This window comes from Actinia tenebrosa, unplaced genomic scaffold, assembly GCF_029948245.1.
Source record: "Actinia tenebrosa isolate PJP-AT-01 unplaced genomic scaffold, QUT_ActTen_1.0 PGA_scaffold2__45_contigs__length_23673736, whole genome shotgun sequence".
Taxonomy (NCBI): Eukaryota; Metazoa; Cnidaria; class Anthozoa; order Actiniaria; family Actiniidae; genus Actinia; species Actinia tenebrosa.
In genome coordinates, this window is record NW_028292579.1 from 4,831,813 (window position 1) to 4,846,113 (window position 14,301).

The 14,301-nt window shown below is 39.3% G+C and overlaps 1 protein-coding gene across 1 annotated transcript in view; it reads left to right on the forward strand.

The window, feature by feature from the left end:
• LOC116303263 (uncharacterized) overlaps positions 1-14,301 on the forward strand; it is a 33,554-nt gene that overhangs the window by 14,016 nt on the left and 5,237 nt on the right. Inside the window, exons 22-42 of the mRNA XM_031712774.2 lie at positions 11-107; positions 607-673; positions 1,040-1,171; positions 2,086-2,220; positions 2,592-2,719; positions 3,038-3,073; positions 3,306-3,455; positions 3,964-4,054; positions 4,467-4,566; positions 4,743-4,837; positions 5,428-5,526; positions 5,857-5,924; positions 6,409-6,628; positions 6,980-7,207; positions 7,825-7,871; positions 8,573-8,663; positions 8,978-9,135; positions 9,215-9,245; positions 9,501-9,581; positions 13,326-13,418; positions 13,856-13,940. Of these exons, the coding sequence (XP_031568634.2) occupies positions 11-107; positions 607-673; positions 1,040-1,171; positions 2,086-2,220; positions 2,592-2,719; positions 3,038-3,073; positions 3,306-3,455; positions 3,964-4,054; positions 4,467-4,566; positions 4,743-4,837; positions 5,428-5,526; positions 5,857-5,924; positions 6,409-6,628; positions 6,980-7,207; positions 7,825-7,871; positions 8,573-8,663; positions 8,978-9,135; positions 9,215-9,245; positions 9,501-9,581; positions 13,326-13,418; positions 13,856-13,940 (2,232 nt within the window). The remainder of the gene's footprint in view (positions 1-10; positions 108-606; positions 674-1,039; positions 1,172-2,085; positions 2,221-2,591; positions 2,720-3,037; positions 3,074-3,305; positions 3,456-3,963; positions 4,055-4,466; positions 4,567-4,742; positions 4,838-5,427; positions 5,527-5,856; positions 5,925-6,408; positions 6,629-6,979; positions 7,208-7,824; positions 7,872-8,572; positions 8,664-8,977; positions 9,136-9,214; positions 9,246-9,500; positions 9,582-13,325; positions 13,419-13,855; positions 13,941-14,301) is intronic.

The window sequence follows — 14,301 nt, forward strand, 5'->3', positions numbered from 1 at the left end:
GTATTTGCAGGGAAGTTTAATCTTAAAAGTGAAGTCTTCCACCTCACGCATCGTGCTCTCCATATCGGCCTTAGTAATACAATCAAACACTACAACAAATTGATCAGGTGAGACGTACATTATTACTACTGGTTTCATTGCATTTATTGACTTAGTGAATCACTTGTATGTTAACACATCGGACTAGAATACCGAGGACGTGGGTTCGATTCCCGCCAAGGGCATTTGATATTTTTCTCTTATTCTCTCTATTTCATTATACACACAGAACGCATAATTTATTACTACTATACTTGTATGTTATATTTCTTTGCATGGCAAACAGGAAACAGGGCTTGGGCAGAGTTCATTATTGCACGTTATTACGCGTGCACTACTTATCCCACAAGCAGGGCACACCCAGTCCCTCTTGCTCCATCACAAGTGAGTCACTTGTATGATATATTTCTTTGCATGGCAATCAGGAAACAGGGATTGGGCAGAGTTCATTATTGCACGTTATTACGTATACACTACTTATCCCACAAGCAGGGCACACCCAGTCCCTCTCGTTCCATCACTCGAGTGGTTTTCTTATCATTTTTTTATTTTATTTTATTTCTAAAGGCATTATATGCTTCAAAAGGAAATGTTGGAAGGCAAAGACAAGGAGAAGTATGAGCCTATTGTGGCGGTAAGGCGACTCTCTAATTTGTTTGTTTGTCATTCAGGTTTAATCTTTGTCTGCCAGTTTGTCTGTCAGTTTGTTTACTTTTTTCCGTTTGTTTGTTTATTTGTTTGTTTGTTTGTCTGTGGTCTTCGTTTGTCTCTCAGTCAGTTTGTTTGTCTATTTTTGACGGTTTATTTATTTGATTGTTTGTTTGTGTGTTTGTTTGTCTATCTTTCTGTTTGTTTGTCAGTACATTTTTTGTTTGTTTGACACCAAAAAACTAACTATATTTTAAAACTACCGGCAATTCCATTTGGGTGTCAATGCCAGAAAACTTACAAAAACGATAAACTGTTTCCATTCCTTTCCATTTCTTTTCCTTCTTTTCAGCTGTTTGTCTTACAGTGGAACACAGTTCTTCAAGACCCACAGTTTATGAGGCAGTGTTCAGAGTTCTACCTCACCAGTGCCGTATGGCTCATGAAACTACTGGAGAACTGCGCAGTCTCTACTGATGAGAAGGTATGTAAAGAAGGCAGTGTGCAAGATGCATTGGGCAGCCCAGGGAATTTGGTGGAAATGAAGTTTTCCCAAGGCCCAATAGACTTTCGCAAAGTCCACATCCCACTGCATATCTCTACTTCATTGCAATTTTTCTCTCTGCTCAAATAAAAAACTCCTCGGGAGACAAAAGAGGTTGCCTCCTTGCCTCCTTGCCTCCTTGCCTCCTTGCCTCCTTGCCTCCTTGCTTCCTTGCTTCCTTGCTTCCTTGCCTCCTCGCCTCCTTGCTTCCTTGCCTCCTTGCCTCCTTGCCTCCTTGCCTCCTTGCCTCCTTGCCTCCTTGCCTCCTTGCCTCCTTGCCTCCTTGCCCCATTGCCCCCTTGCCCCCTTGCCTCCTTGCCTCCTTGCCTCCTTCCGAAGCATACATGTGTAGCAAGAGTTTTCAGGGTTAAATCGCCGTAGATTTTGTAGTGGACTTTCTCTGTCTTAAGAGTAAATGGTTCCTCTGCCTTCTTCCTCAATGTTTTTGCACTGGAGCTCTATACGCTATGTAGTAGAACTTAGGCCTGGTTCACTTAGTCAATTACTAATGCGATATCATCAGCGAAATCAAGATCTGTGATTACAACGAGGCCCACGCGCCTACCCCGTCTTGGATGAATAGTGAAGCCGAGTTCTTCCTCGCGACCGCTTATTGCTTGGCGAAGAGCGTAGTCTAAAGCCATTACAATTTTTCTTCTTTATCATCATTCCTTCTTCTCTTTCTTCTTGCGAAGCATCCCCTTGGTCAAAATATCGTATGTATCCCATATTCCTCTTCTGACCACAAAACCGTATGCCAACGATTAATATTGAAGTCTTCGTTAAATTGCTCATTGTAAGTAGGCTAACATCTGCCATTAGGGTTTTTGTGTAATGTTTTATTTTTATTCCAGCCGTTGGCAGACGAGGACATCAAACAGAAGGAGTATGAACTGATGTCTTTCATCCCAGAGTATTACATCAAGGACATGTGCTCTTGGTTTTACTACGTTGCCGTCCACAATCCTAACATTCTCAAGGGATTCAAAGTAAGACAAAGAGAATTATATGCCCTTGGGTTTGTTCACAAACAATAGAAGAATGATAATATCGTAGTCGCTTGCGATACACAAGAAGAGAGAGAGAGCCAAAGGTGCATGGGTAGTGTAAGGCCTAGGGCAAACGTCGAACTTTCCATGCACCGAACTCATTAAAAACAATGGATATCAGGTGATAATGAGGCGGCATTCTTTGATGTAATTAAGTTTGGCGCATAGAAAGTTCGACGTTTGCCCTAGGACCCAAAGGTTCACTTACCCTGCTCCTTCGAAGTCTCTCTGTGGAAGTAACTTGATCACACTCCATCCATGTTTAACCCTAATAACAGATATTTTATAAAGCTCTTTTTTGTTATCTTCAGGTCATTCAATTCGTCGACTGCTGTGCTATTTTAATGGGATCCAAGGGATTCAAACCGGGTCCCATGGTGTGCAGTAAGATCGTCACCTCGCTATTGGCTTTTGCTGACAGCTGTGAAAAATACAAAAAGTACGAAACACTTCATTAATTCTTGATAAGCTTATTAACTTCACTAACTTATCATTGTTCTTCTCGCCTCATAATTACCATTCTCGAAGGGTAAACTGAGAGCAGATGTACTCTATCTTGTTGCCCTTCCATTTCCATACATTTCTTCCCGCTCGTGGGAGAAGGGTCGTAGTGAATCGACATCTGCTTGCAGTGGAGGGGTGGGAGGAGGAGGGGGGGTCAAAATTACCCATATTGTTTGTTAACTCGTGGATACGCAAAGTGTAGCTCAAGTGTGCTTTTATTTGGTAATTTACAATGGTCTTATTTCCATCGTAGGAAGAAGTCTTTACTGGCAACAGCAAGCTGGGGAAGGTAAGCGAACTGATTAACAAGTATAGCATCTTTTCTCGTTTACTCATCATCGATGTCAATGCTATTTATTACATAAATTGGATGGTAAGTGCACTCTGATTGGTCGAAAACTGTGCTTTAATAGAGAATGGAGCACAATGGATTCTGACGCCATCCGAAACTTTGCAAAGAATCGTAAGAACCCTCGTAAGAATCCTCAACGGAAAAAGCTGTTTTATTTGTTAAATTCTAGGGGAATCGAAGGTGATCTGGCAGCTTGTGTTAGAGTTTGTCCACTGATCCGCGAGAAACTCGCCTCAGGCCTTATACACACCTACACGTCCGTGGATGTCGTTGAGGGACTGGACGTCGACAAGGAAGAGTTTGATAAGTTCTCTTCAAGGTATTTAATGAAGTAAAACATTCAATGGGACTCAATAAGCGATTGTTGTAACTGAGAATGAGACTGAAGTTACAAGTTGTAATATCCTAGAGGAAGTGTTCTGCTACCTGGGGAGGGATTTTAACCTTACTCAGCGTAGTCGGTCGTTTCGATATAGTACGTATATATATATATGAGCAGCCACTAATTAACATCTTGTCACTTAGCTCAAACCTTCGAAAGTGGAACGCTTATCCAACGGAATTTGGTGGTCTTGCTGTACTCCCCCTGACCTGCGGTTGAGCTCCTTGTTTTTTCTTATTTCCCACCCTACCCTCCCTTACAATATTTTGGCCCATTGGAGAGAAACGCCATGTAGGTCTGCTCCTTTGAGGAGTATGGTGATACCGATATGAAAATAATGAAAATTCATGGTTTCGAGCTGTCAGTCCCAGAATGGTTGCAAAGGGTGCGTGTATTTGTATTCAGTATTCATTTATGTTTTTTTTGGTTTTGCTGTCTGTTGTAGGACAGAGATAGTCAACTTACTTGAGTATCTATGGAGAGACCCTGAGAGTAGAGGCATGCTTACCTCACGATGTGGAAAAGATGAAATACAGGTAAGACCGCACTTCTATATGATACTAAAATGCTGTCTCACTCACTGGACTTGTTCTTTCTCTATTTCTCTCAATCCTCCCCTCTTTCTTCTCCTAAAGCCAGTCCTGCCAACGATACTCCAAATTAAATGCTATGAATATGAAATACCATCTAGAACCGTTTTTGCTTTTAGCTTTTATGTCTTTATCATTTTTGAAACGCGTTGAATGGATCCCTTCCTTCCTTCCTTCCTTTTATCTGCTTAGCTTGTTTAGTATATTCTATGTCAATCTGTGTAGTGATGCTCTTTCATCATTTTTTCTATTTGATTATTATTATTTTCTTACTTTTGAAATTACCAGAGTACAAATAAACAGTTGTTGTTAAAATTAAAGTGATAACTTTACCTAGTTTTCAACTGTTGCTTTATAGGGTTTTCTGAGTGCTATTCTAGACACCTTATTCTATCTGCTAAACGACGGCTTATTGCGGATATCCAACGTGTGTAAGCTACAAAAATCTCTAGAAGACAGTGAGTAGTTTATGTATTTTTAAGCACGATTTGCGCGAATTGATCGACACCATTATTGTAACAAAGCTTTGTCTATGTGCCCCCTGGATTACCCACAATGCCTAGTGATTCAAGATGGCCGCCGCATCGTGGAAGTAATCCGTTGACCGTCAACTTTGTTGCGTTTTCTTTAACAGAAAAAGCATGGCAGGAACTAAGCACCAAAGAACAGGAAGAAAAGACTAATTTCCTTAGGAGTGAAGAACATGTATCCAAGTCATTTATGATCATGGTGAGAAGATTAAAGACTCGAATCACACTTCACCTTCCTTTTCGGCTACTCTTTTCGCCTTTCTCTCGCCTCGTCATTATTTAGCTTTGTTACTTAGGCTGTGAAGACGAAGGTGCCGGAGTTGCCTTTTCACCCCCACTTTTTGGGTATAATTTTAACTTCTCATTTTGTGAAAATAATCTATGTAATTAAAAATGTATGGCAAGAAAAACAGCAAAAAAAAGTTATTGAAGTTGATGACCTATGAAGGATTTATTTTAGGATTTGCCACTGAAAAATTTTATTGACTGTTTTCAGTTTCATCCACTTTTCAAACCGTTATGACGCCTCTGTTATATTTGGTAGAGATTTCCTTTTTTTCTTCACAGTCCAAAAATATTGGCCTTCTTAATAAATCCAACAGTCATTTATTTTTCGCTGTTGACGTTGAATTTATTCTTTTTTCGTCGAATTTATTTTTATATAATTTATTTAAAACAAACTATAATTGACGTCAAACGCCGAAAATAAGTCATGGTTGGATTTATTTTAAAGGGTCTGTACATGGAAAGTACATTTTGTTAATTGGTTTATTTTTTTATTTAAACTAGGCAAGCTCCACTCTGAGTTTCCTAGCCATGATTACAGAGGAAGACAAGGTTGCTCGCTGCTTTTCTAGGCCGCCGTTATCCCAGAGAGCTGCATCAGCGGTAAGAACCAAAACTGTCATGCTCCTTACATGATCTGGTGGTCGTCACTAGAAGGAACAGCTTTAGGCAGGGTCTACATGGGCGTTACCTGTTACATGGATGCACGTGTTGTATATGCAGAGGCACTTGGTCAAATGCTGTTATAAAGTCCTTATCATCATCCTTAACATTACTATTTGTCAGTTTTGGGTAAAGGGTTGGATGATTTATCTACATCCTTGTTCTGAATTGTGGGGTCTGGCAAAGCTATTGGATTACTTTTCAGAGCCCCTCTCTCTATTCCAAGGGAACTTTCAAGCTAAGATCTTTGCTTGTGTACCACCTTTGTAGATTATTGGATTCCTGGATACTCTTTGTGGGTCTCATAGATGTGAACTCAAGGTGAAGAAAATGGAAAAGTAAGTATTTTTCGCTTGCTTGGCATTAAACCATTTGCAGTCGTTTGTCTGGAAAAATAAAAGCCCGTGACAAGACCCAAAACTTACATGACATACGTGATTCATGTCGTGACGCAAGTCTTGCGTTATATTTGTGAACATTTATTATTCCAAAAAAGTTGCATAATTTCTGTTCCTTCTTTAGTTTCTGCGGGGGAAAAAAGGACTTTGGGCGAATGCATGCTGCTTAACATTGTTTTCTGATTGGCTAAGTTAAACTGGAACGAGAAAACCCGGTTTTCAATTATTGGATTCGCCTGGTGTCTGTCAGTTTCTGGCGGATAGCAAAAGGAACGTTGAATCTGTGGATTCAATATTTTTAACCTGCGCAACAATATATGACTTTCCAGTATCTCGTATAATGTGTCCTACCATGCTACAAGTGTGGCGCAAAATTTGTGATCACGCATTTAATCCTGACGTAATATATATAATTTGCATGCAGTTATTCGTTCAATCCACGTGACATCTTAGTCAAACTCGTCTCAATCCTCCTCCACATCGTAAAGTCTGGTCAAAAGGAAAACGATACCGAGTTCGTTAAGTCTATGGCCACTGACCCTGACTACAGCAGGCGCGTCATGATCCAAACTATTAAGACCCTAAAACAGAATGATCTTGCTCTGGCCGACACCTTAAAAGAACTTGAAAACTTCGTTTTGCAGGTAAGATTAGCCTTACCCTGCTAGCAGAGGTCCCTTTTTATTTTCGCCCAGTTTATATTTTTGCTATACTGGTTTTCGTTGTGAATTTCGGAAGGAACCTCTGCCCGGACTCCGGATTTTCCGTTTGAGCATGCGCATGTAAGTTACCGTCCAAATGCTTGGATGATAAGACGCACGCACAAAACCACAAAACGTTCTGTGGCAAAAATTGGGGCCGCAATAGGCGTGCGCATGACTAAATCAACATAAAACTGATCACAATCGAGCCCACTCCATGTTAACTGGTAACGGAATACCATTTAGAATGTACATTTTAGCAGTCATAATTATCGGGTTTCTCTTTTTAAAAAGTGTGGCGAAGTTAGAAAAGGACACGCAGGAGAGTCATCGGCTTCCAAGGTCACCGGAGAAGAGGAAGACGAAGAAGAAGAAGTTTCATTTGAGCAACAAGAAGAAGAAGGGGATAACGAGGATAGCGCTGAGGGTGTGAAGGAAGTAGCAGCTGCTTCTACTGAATCAATGGAGGAGATGTATTTGTTAAGGCTGAAGGATGCTTGTTACGATACTGCTGAACTAATGGTGAGTGCTCGTCCTCGTATGGTAATGAATTTGAACTTATCAATCATGACGTCCAATATGATGTCCAATAGGGTTCATATTACAGTGTGACTACACCAAACAAGGCCACCCAGACAAATAAACCAATTACGATTGAGTATTTCAACAATAAAATTCCTCAAATATTTTTTGCTTTTTTCCCTTTAAAAGCATATGTGTTTACTCCAGTACTTTATACATACATATATTATTGTATGCTTGTATATAAAAGTAAAAAATGACTATTGGCTATTCATTCTTTGCTTTTGGCCGAAACGTTAAATACAATTTTTTGGAACAGTTAGAAGTTGCCTTTTTCTCTTTTTACTTTTATATACGAGAATATTTCTATGAAGAGAGCAAACTGTTGAATTCTTTGGAATCCTTCTACTGGAAGTTCATCGTTGCTTTACCATCTATATTCAAGTTTATATATATTATTGTATGCATGATCAGAAGTGAACGAGGAATCTGTCACAATCCTGTTCCTCAGAGGCAAAAAAAGTGATTTGTGAACTTGGGTGTAATATAGTAAAGTTAAGACTTGTCCAATATGCTAAAGAGACGTTTGAAAGAACAAAGTTTATTATTTTTTACAGGATGTAACAGCCTTTCAGTGCTTTCGCTCACAACCTATAAATACAAGGTAAGTGATTCTAACAAAATGTCAAGGCCTTATGCGGCTCATGGTATGAATTGATGATTATGAAGATGACGGGATTTTAAAGGCTTTATTAAAGTTAAGAGCGCACTTGTTTTCCGTATAGTGTTAGCTTGAAATACCCTTAAAACAGAGTACTGATCCCTAGTTGTCTTGCGCACTTGTTTTCCGTGTAGTGTTACCCTTAAAACAGAGTACTGATCCCTAGTTGTCTTGGGCACTTGTTTCCGTGTAGTGTTAGCTTAAAATACCCCTTAAAACAGAGTACTGATCCCTAGTTGTCTTGTGCACTTGTTTCCGTGTAGTGTTAGCTTGAAATACCCTTAAAACAGAGTACTGATCCCTAGTTGTCTTGTGCACTTGTTTTCCGTGTAGTGTTAGTTTGAAATACCCTTAAAACAGAGTACTGATCCCTAGTTGTCTTGTGCACTTGTTTCCGTGTAGTGTTAGCTTAAAATACCCCTTAAAACAGAGTAATGATCCCTAGTGGTCTTGCGCACCTGTTTTCCGTGTAGTGTTAGCTTGAAATACCTTGAGGGAGTAAAGTGCGCACCGTCGTCTTTCGTTCATAAACGTGAAGTCTGAGTACTAAAAAAAACTGATGCTTAAAAATTGTTTTATCTTTTTTTAATTCATATAAGTATTCTTTCTTCATAAAAGTTTTTTTGGTTCATGTTACTTTGAAGGTCTGCTACGATCCGCACTCTGATGCGAGAGATAACACAGCTGAAGGAATCACTTCCGGTCCATCCCAACTCATCCATATTTGTGCGCCAGGTAAGATCGATGATGGTTGGTACGGGTTATTTACATCCACCCCTACCCCAGTCGTTCCCAACTTGTTTATATTTGTACGTCAGGTATGATGACCAAAAATGTCTCAAGTTATGAAGACCCGCCCTTATCCAATTTATTCTCGGCTCCCCTTCGATCTTATTCACTATAGGTGAGATCGATTTTAAGGTAACAGGTTACCTTTCAAGAACCCCCCCCCCCCCCCCCCCACACAAACATTATTCCAAATATTGATGTACGACTGTCCTTCAGACCCTATATTCTCCACCTCATCTTTAATCTTTTTTTTTTTGTAGGACGAAGAACGAATGGACTTCGTGCGGGCATTAATTACAGGGCCCGTAGATACCCCGTATAGTCGGGGATGCTTTGTCTTCGATGTTTATTTCCCTTCGACGTACCCTAACGTCCCTCCACTGGTCAAACTCATTACCACGGGTAACGGGACGGCAAGGTAAAGATGGACACGATAGATGTTGGTGCTGCAATGCTGTCAAACTTTTATTCAATGCTTATTTTGATTTTAATTTCAGATTTAATCCAAATCTTTACCAAGATGGAAAGGTGATTACAGCCAAACCTCTTATTAGAGAAGTATAGTTGTGAAATGAAATTTAGCCGCCAAAGGTGCCCCAAGCAGCACGATTCGTTGTTCGACCAATCATAGTGATGTTCATGTCAAACATCGAACTTCACATGAGCCGAACCTAATGGCATCAAAGAAGACCTTGTTATCCATTTGTTTCAATTAGGTTCGGCTCATGTAATGTTCGAAGTTTGACCTGATCATGACGATAATCCTCTATTTGTTATTCCCAGGTTTGTTTGAGTCTCCTTGGCACGTGGCATGGTGGAGATGCTAGTGAGAAATGGGATCCCAAGAAATCGTCTTTGTGCCAGGTAAGTTTTAACAAAAACGATAATGATGATAATGACTTCGATAGTGATGCTAGTGACGTTAATGATGATGGTTATGACGATGTTTGTGGTGATGATGACCCTGTTAATGGCGATGGTGATGTTGATAATGATAATGGTGCTGTAGTTGATGTTGTTAGTGATAGTGTTAACACTGGAGATGATGATGATGATGACGACGCTGATAATGATGTTTGATGGAAGTGTTGATAATTTTGATGACGCTGATGATGATTTCAAATGAGTGATGCTGATAATGTCTAGGTTGACGACGCTGATTATGATGGTTGTGCGGTCGACTGCGCTTTACAGGACTTTTGGTTGACGCGACATAAAAGAGAAATCATTAATCAAAAATACGACCAAGAACAGCTTTTCATGATGTAGTTTCTGCAGACTCTAAAGCATTTTTGTATGACTGAAAAGCTCGTTGCCTTGCCGCGACCCTGATGTTTTGTAAATTTTTGAATGGCTGATTTTTTTCCCGCGCAATATGATTGGTCTGGCAATGCCTTAACCGTGTCCGCGCCTTGCTCCTGCCGTGTTTTGGACATTTAATTGGACGGAGAGTAAATTCTCGCGCAATGTGAAAAGTCTAGCGTATCCTTTGCCGTGTCACGACCGTGTTCGTGCTGCGAGCTTTTCACAGTCATACGAAAACCGTTCTTTATAAGGCGTATAGATTGGTAATGTTGACAAAACATTGGCGATGTGTAGAACCAGTTGAAGCAATACTGCATGTAACAGGAATAGAGACTATTGTCTTGAACCATCTGATTACTACTTCCAAAACATCTAATATCTTTTATCTATTGCTGTTAGCCTTTACTCTCCTTGGCGCTCGAAAAGCCAGAATTCAATTAATAGACGATTCCTATGATAGATAACAAATACCATCAAAGAAAAACAACTGAAATATCAGCCTTGAGCTACGCGGTTGTTACTGATTTTATTCGAGGTTCAATATCAAAAGTCACCTCGATGTTTTGGCGTCAGACGTCCTTCATCCATGTAAATAGAAATCGATACGCTTTTTACGTCTTTAGAAAACTCATTATTTCCAACTGTCTATATTATGACCTGAGGTCAATGTACTCAAACCCCACTCCATCACCCAAGAAGGAAAATTGATTCCTTCGTAATAATCTAGGAATTAGCTTGACTCTCTCTGAGATTTATCAAGCACTCTTTATTAGTTTTCTTCACTACTGTCTTCCTATATACTAATCCCTACTCCAGAAATGGAAATTGATTGTTAACGTGTCTTGAATTTGAATTGGTTCGACTCTTTCTGATTCAGGAACTCTTTATTAGTTTCCTTCATTTCTGTCAGTTTTTCCTCAAGCTCCCTTCCACACCCCTTCGGCCTAGTAAAGAAATTTTTTCTTTTATACAATAGGTAAGGAAATGGTTACTCTCTCAGGGACATAAATCTTCTTAGTTATTTTTAGAATATCTTTTTTGCGAATACGATTTCCAAAATAGACCAATTCGGCTAATGCAACGTTTTACCAAATTCAAATTTACTGGGAATACTTTTCTTTGTCTATTATATTGAATACACATCATATCAATATATATCAATGCTTCTTTGACATACCAATATTATTGGAGAAAGTATTCCCATTAGTTTTGAATTGGGTTAAATATTGCGATAGCCGAATTGATCTATTCTTACCCAACCCCAAAGGAAAACTAACTAGTTTTAAATCCCCCACAAAGTATCATCAATTGGTTGAACTCTGACAGAGATGTGTCATGCACACTTCTCGTTAGTTTTCTTTAGAGTTTCTATTTATCGCCATCCCCAAACTCTTAAGTCCATAAAAATTGTTTTGAATCTCGTAAAAATATAGGATATATTCTTTAGTTTAGATTGTTGCTTTAATGACAAGGCATCCAAACCTTTGCCTTGGGTTTGTTGTGGTTGGGTGCAGATCTAGATGACCAGAGCGGCCATATATAATTAATTAAGATTTCCTTATCAGCCTTAGGGTACATTGAAATTGTTTGATCCTGCTCTCGTGATAAAGAAAGACTCGTTCTTTTACTAAATCCCTTTTTAATAATCAATCTTTTCCCCTTTCCTGTTTTTTCTCCTTTTTTGTTTTTCCTTTTTTATACTTTCTTTCTTTCTTTTTTTATTTTTTGCTTCTAACTTTTTCCCTCATTTACATTTCCTTCCTTTATTTTTATCGTGCGCAAAATTTACTACCACTACACCACTGCTACTATACCACTACTACTTTACCACTACCACTACCACTACCACTACCACTACACCACTACCACTACACCACTACCACTACACCTTTACCATTACACCACTACCACTACACCACTACCATTACACCACTACTATTACACCACTACCATTACACCACTACTACTACACTACTACCATTACACCACTACTACTACACCACTACCACTACAACCACTACCATTACACCACTACTACTACACCACTACCATTACACCACTACCACTACACCACTACCACTACACCACTACCACTACACCACTACCACTACCACTACACCACTACCACTACACCACTACCACTACACCACTACCACTACCACTACCACTACACCACTTCCACTACCACTACACCACTACCACTACCACTACACCACTACTACTACACCACTACCACTACACCACTACCACTACACCACTACCACTACACCACTACACCACTACCACTACACCACTACTACTACACCACTACCACTACCACTACTACTACCTTGACTGTATTACCTGGTAATAACGGTTTTCCTATGCAGATACCAATACTCCATTATGATTGATCTTTGTTCGCTTGTGGTGGCTATCAAGATAACCAGGGTTATAATATATCATCAGTCCACAACTGTCTGTCAGTACAGTGTATCTCTGTCTGGTAGAGCGTTACAATATCCAGCCAGCCGTCTTTATGTCAACTGCTCTTTGTCTCTTATTTAGTCTCTGAGAGAAGATTAGATAATTATGTTTCCAACGTCTTCGACTTTCGTTTTTCTTTCCTCATTTTTATGTACATGATATTTCTTTTTCCCCTTTTTTTTCTCTCTGGTTCCTCGATTTTTTAAAATTATTTCTCCGTAGTTTATTTCTTTAATTATTTCAAAGATTTTCTCCCTTTTTTCTCTGTAACGTAAGAGTTTCTAGATCATCTAAAGAACGTCTTCTTTCCTTTCTTTCTTCCTTCCTCCATTTTCTTTCATCATTCCTTCGTTTATTACTTTAATTATTCAAAGTTTTTCTCCCTTTTTTCCTCTGTGACGTAAGAGTTTCTAGATCTTCTAACGAGCGTCTTCCTTCTTTGTCTTCTCAATATCAATCACCATTCTGTCTCTGACTGTCTAGTAAAAAAATTGGATAATGGTTTGTTATGCTGTCGATTTTGTTTCGGTTCCTTTTATTCATTTATTTTTTTCCATTTTCCCTCTTAACTTTTCTTTCCGTTTTGTTGAAGAAAAAAATCAATATCAAATAGAAAGGGCGCTACAACTCTTGTTCTCGAGAAAACCATATCAGTTATCCTTACGTGTCAGTAATAAGTAAAGAAATAAGAAATAAGAAAAAAAACCAGAAAAACTCTAGAACAGCGCCCAGAAAAAACCAAGACAAAATGATATATTTATTATTATTATTGTTATTATTATTATTATTATTATTATTAATATTTATTCGTATTATTGTTTATATATATATATATAGGTTTTGTTATCGATACAAGGGATGATTTTAATTCCTGATCCTTGTTTCAATGAGCCTGGTTATGAAGGGATACGTGGAACTGACGAAGGCGACGTAAGTACTGAGATGTTACATATCAAAATACCTGTGTCTCTGAAAACACTCGCTGTACTGACGAGACTCGATGTGACGGGAGATGAAGTGACGTGCCGTGACGGGAGGTGACGGTTCTGACCATTTCTACTGGATGAACATTTATGTCACGCTCTGCAATTGGTTCAGTGGATTTCATTAATTCTGCACCGTGAAGGCGCCTATGACATGACTTTTCACGCCAAATCTCCTCTGTATCACAGTGTCTAATTTTTGCACTGCTTGCCCCGCCTAGAATAAATCTGTCCTTGAAATTTGCGCAACGCCAGTCTTGATATGCTCATAAGGGAATAAAAATCTAGATAAGATAAAAAATGTGCAAGGGATTCTGGTAGTTGTAGTAATAAGATGCAATCTTCGCCTTTTTATTGTTAAGTAATTTGCGCTTTATACTACAGGACTTGTCTCGTCGTTCTAACGCCAAGATTCGTCTACTGACCGTACGACATGCGATGGTAGCACAGTTGCGCCAGCCTCCTGCAGGTATGTGATTGCAGTTGAGTACAGGTTACGCATGCGCAATAAGCATGACAGGATTACCAAGCACGGTTTATTAATCATTGATTTTGGTGGACTGTAAATACATCAAACCTTAAAACGACGAATCAGAAAATTATAGGCTGTATTCGTGCAATGTTTTCCCTTTTCAGACTACGTGTCATTTCCTAGAGTATCATTTCTTTGTTTAATTGTTGCGCATGAGAAGACACATGAATATTAGAGATCTTTAGCATCAGGTTTACCGCTAGCCTCTTACTGCTAGGGATTAGGCCCAGAACACGCTCGCAAACACGGAGAAACGCTAGGCATCAATGAAATTCAATATGGAGGCTATTTCAGCAAC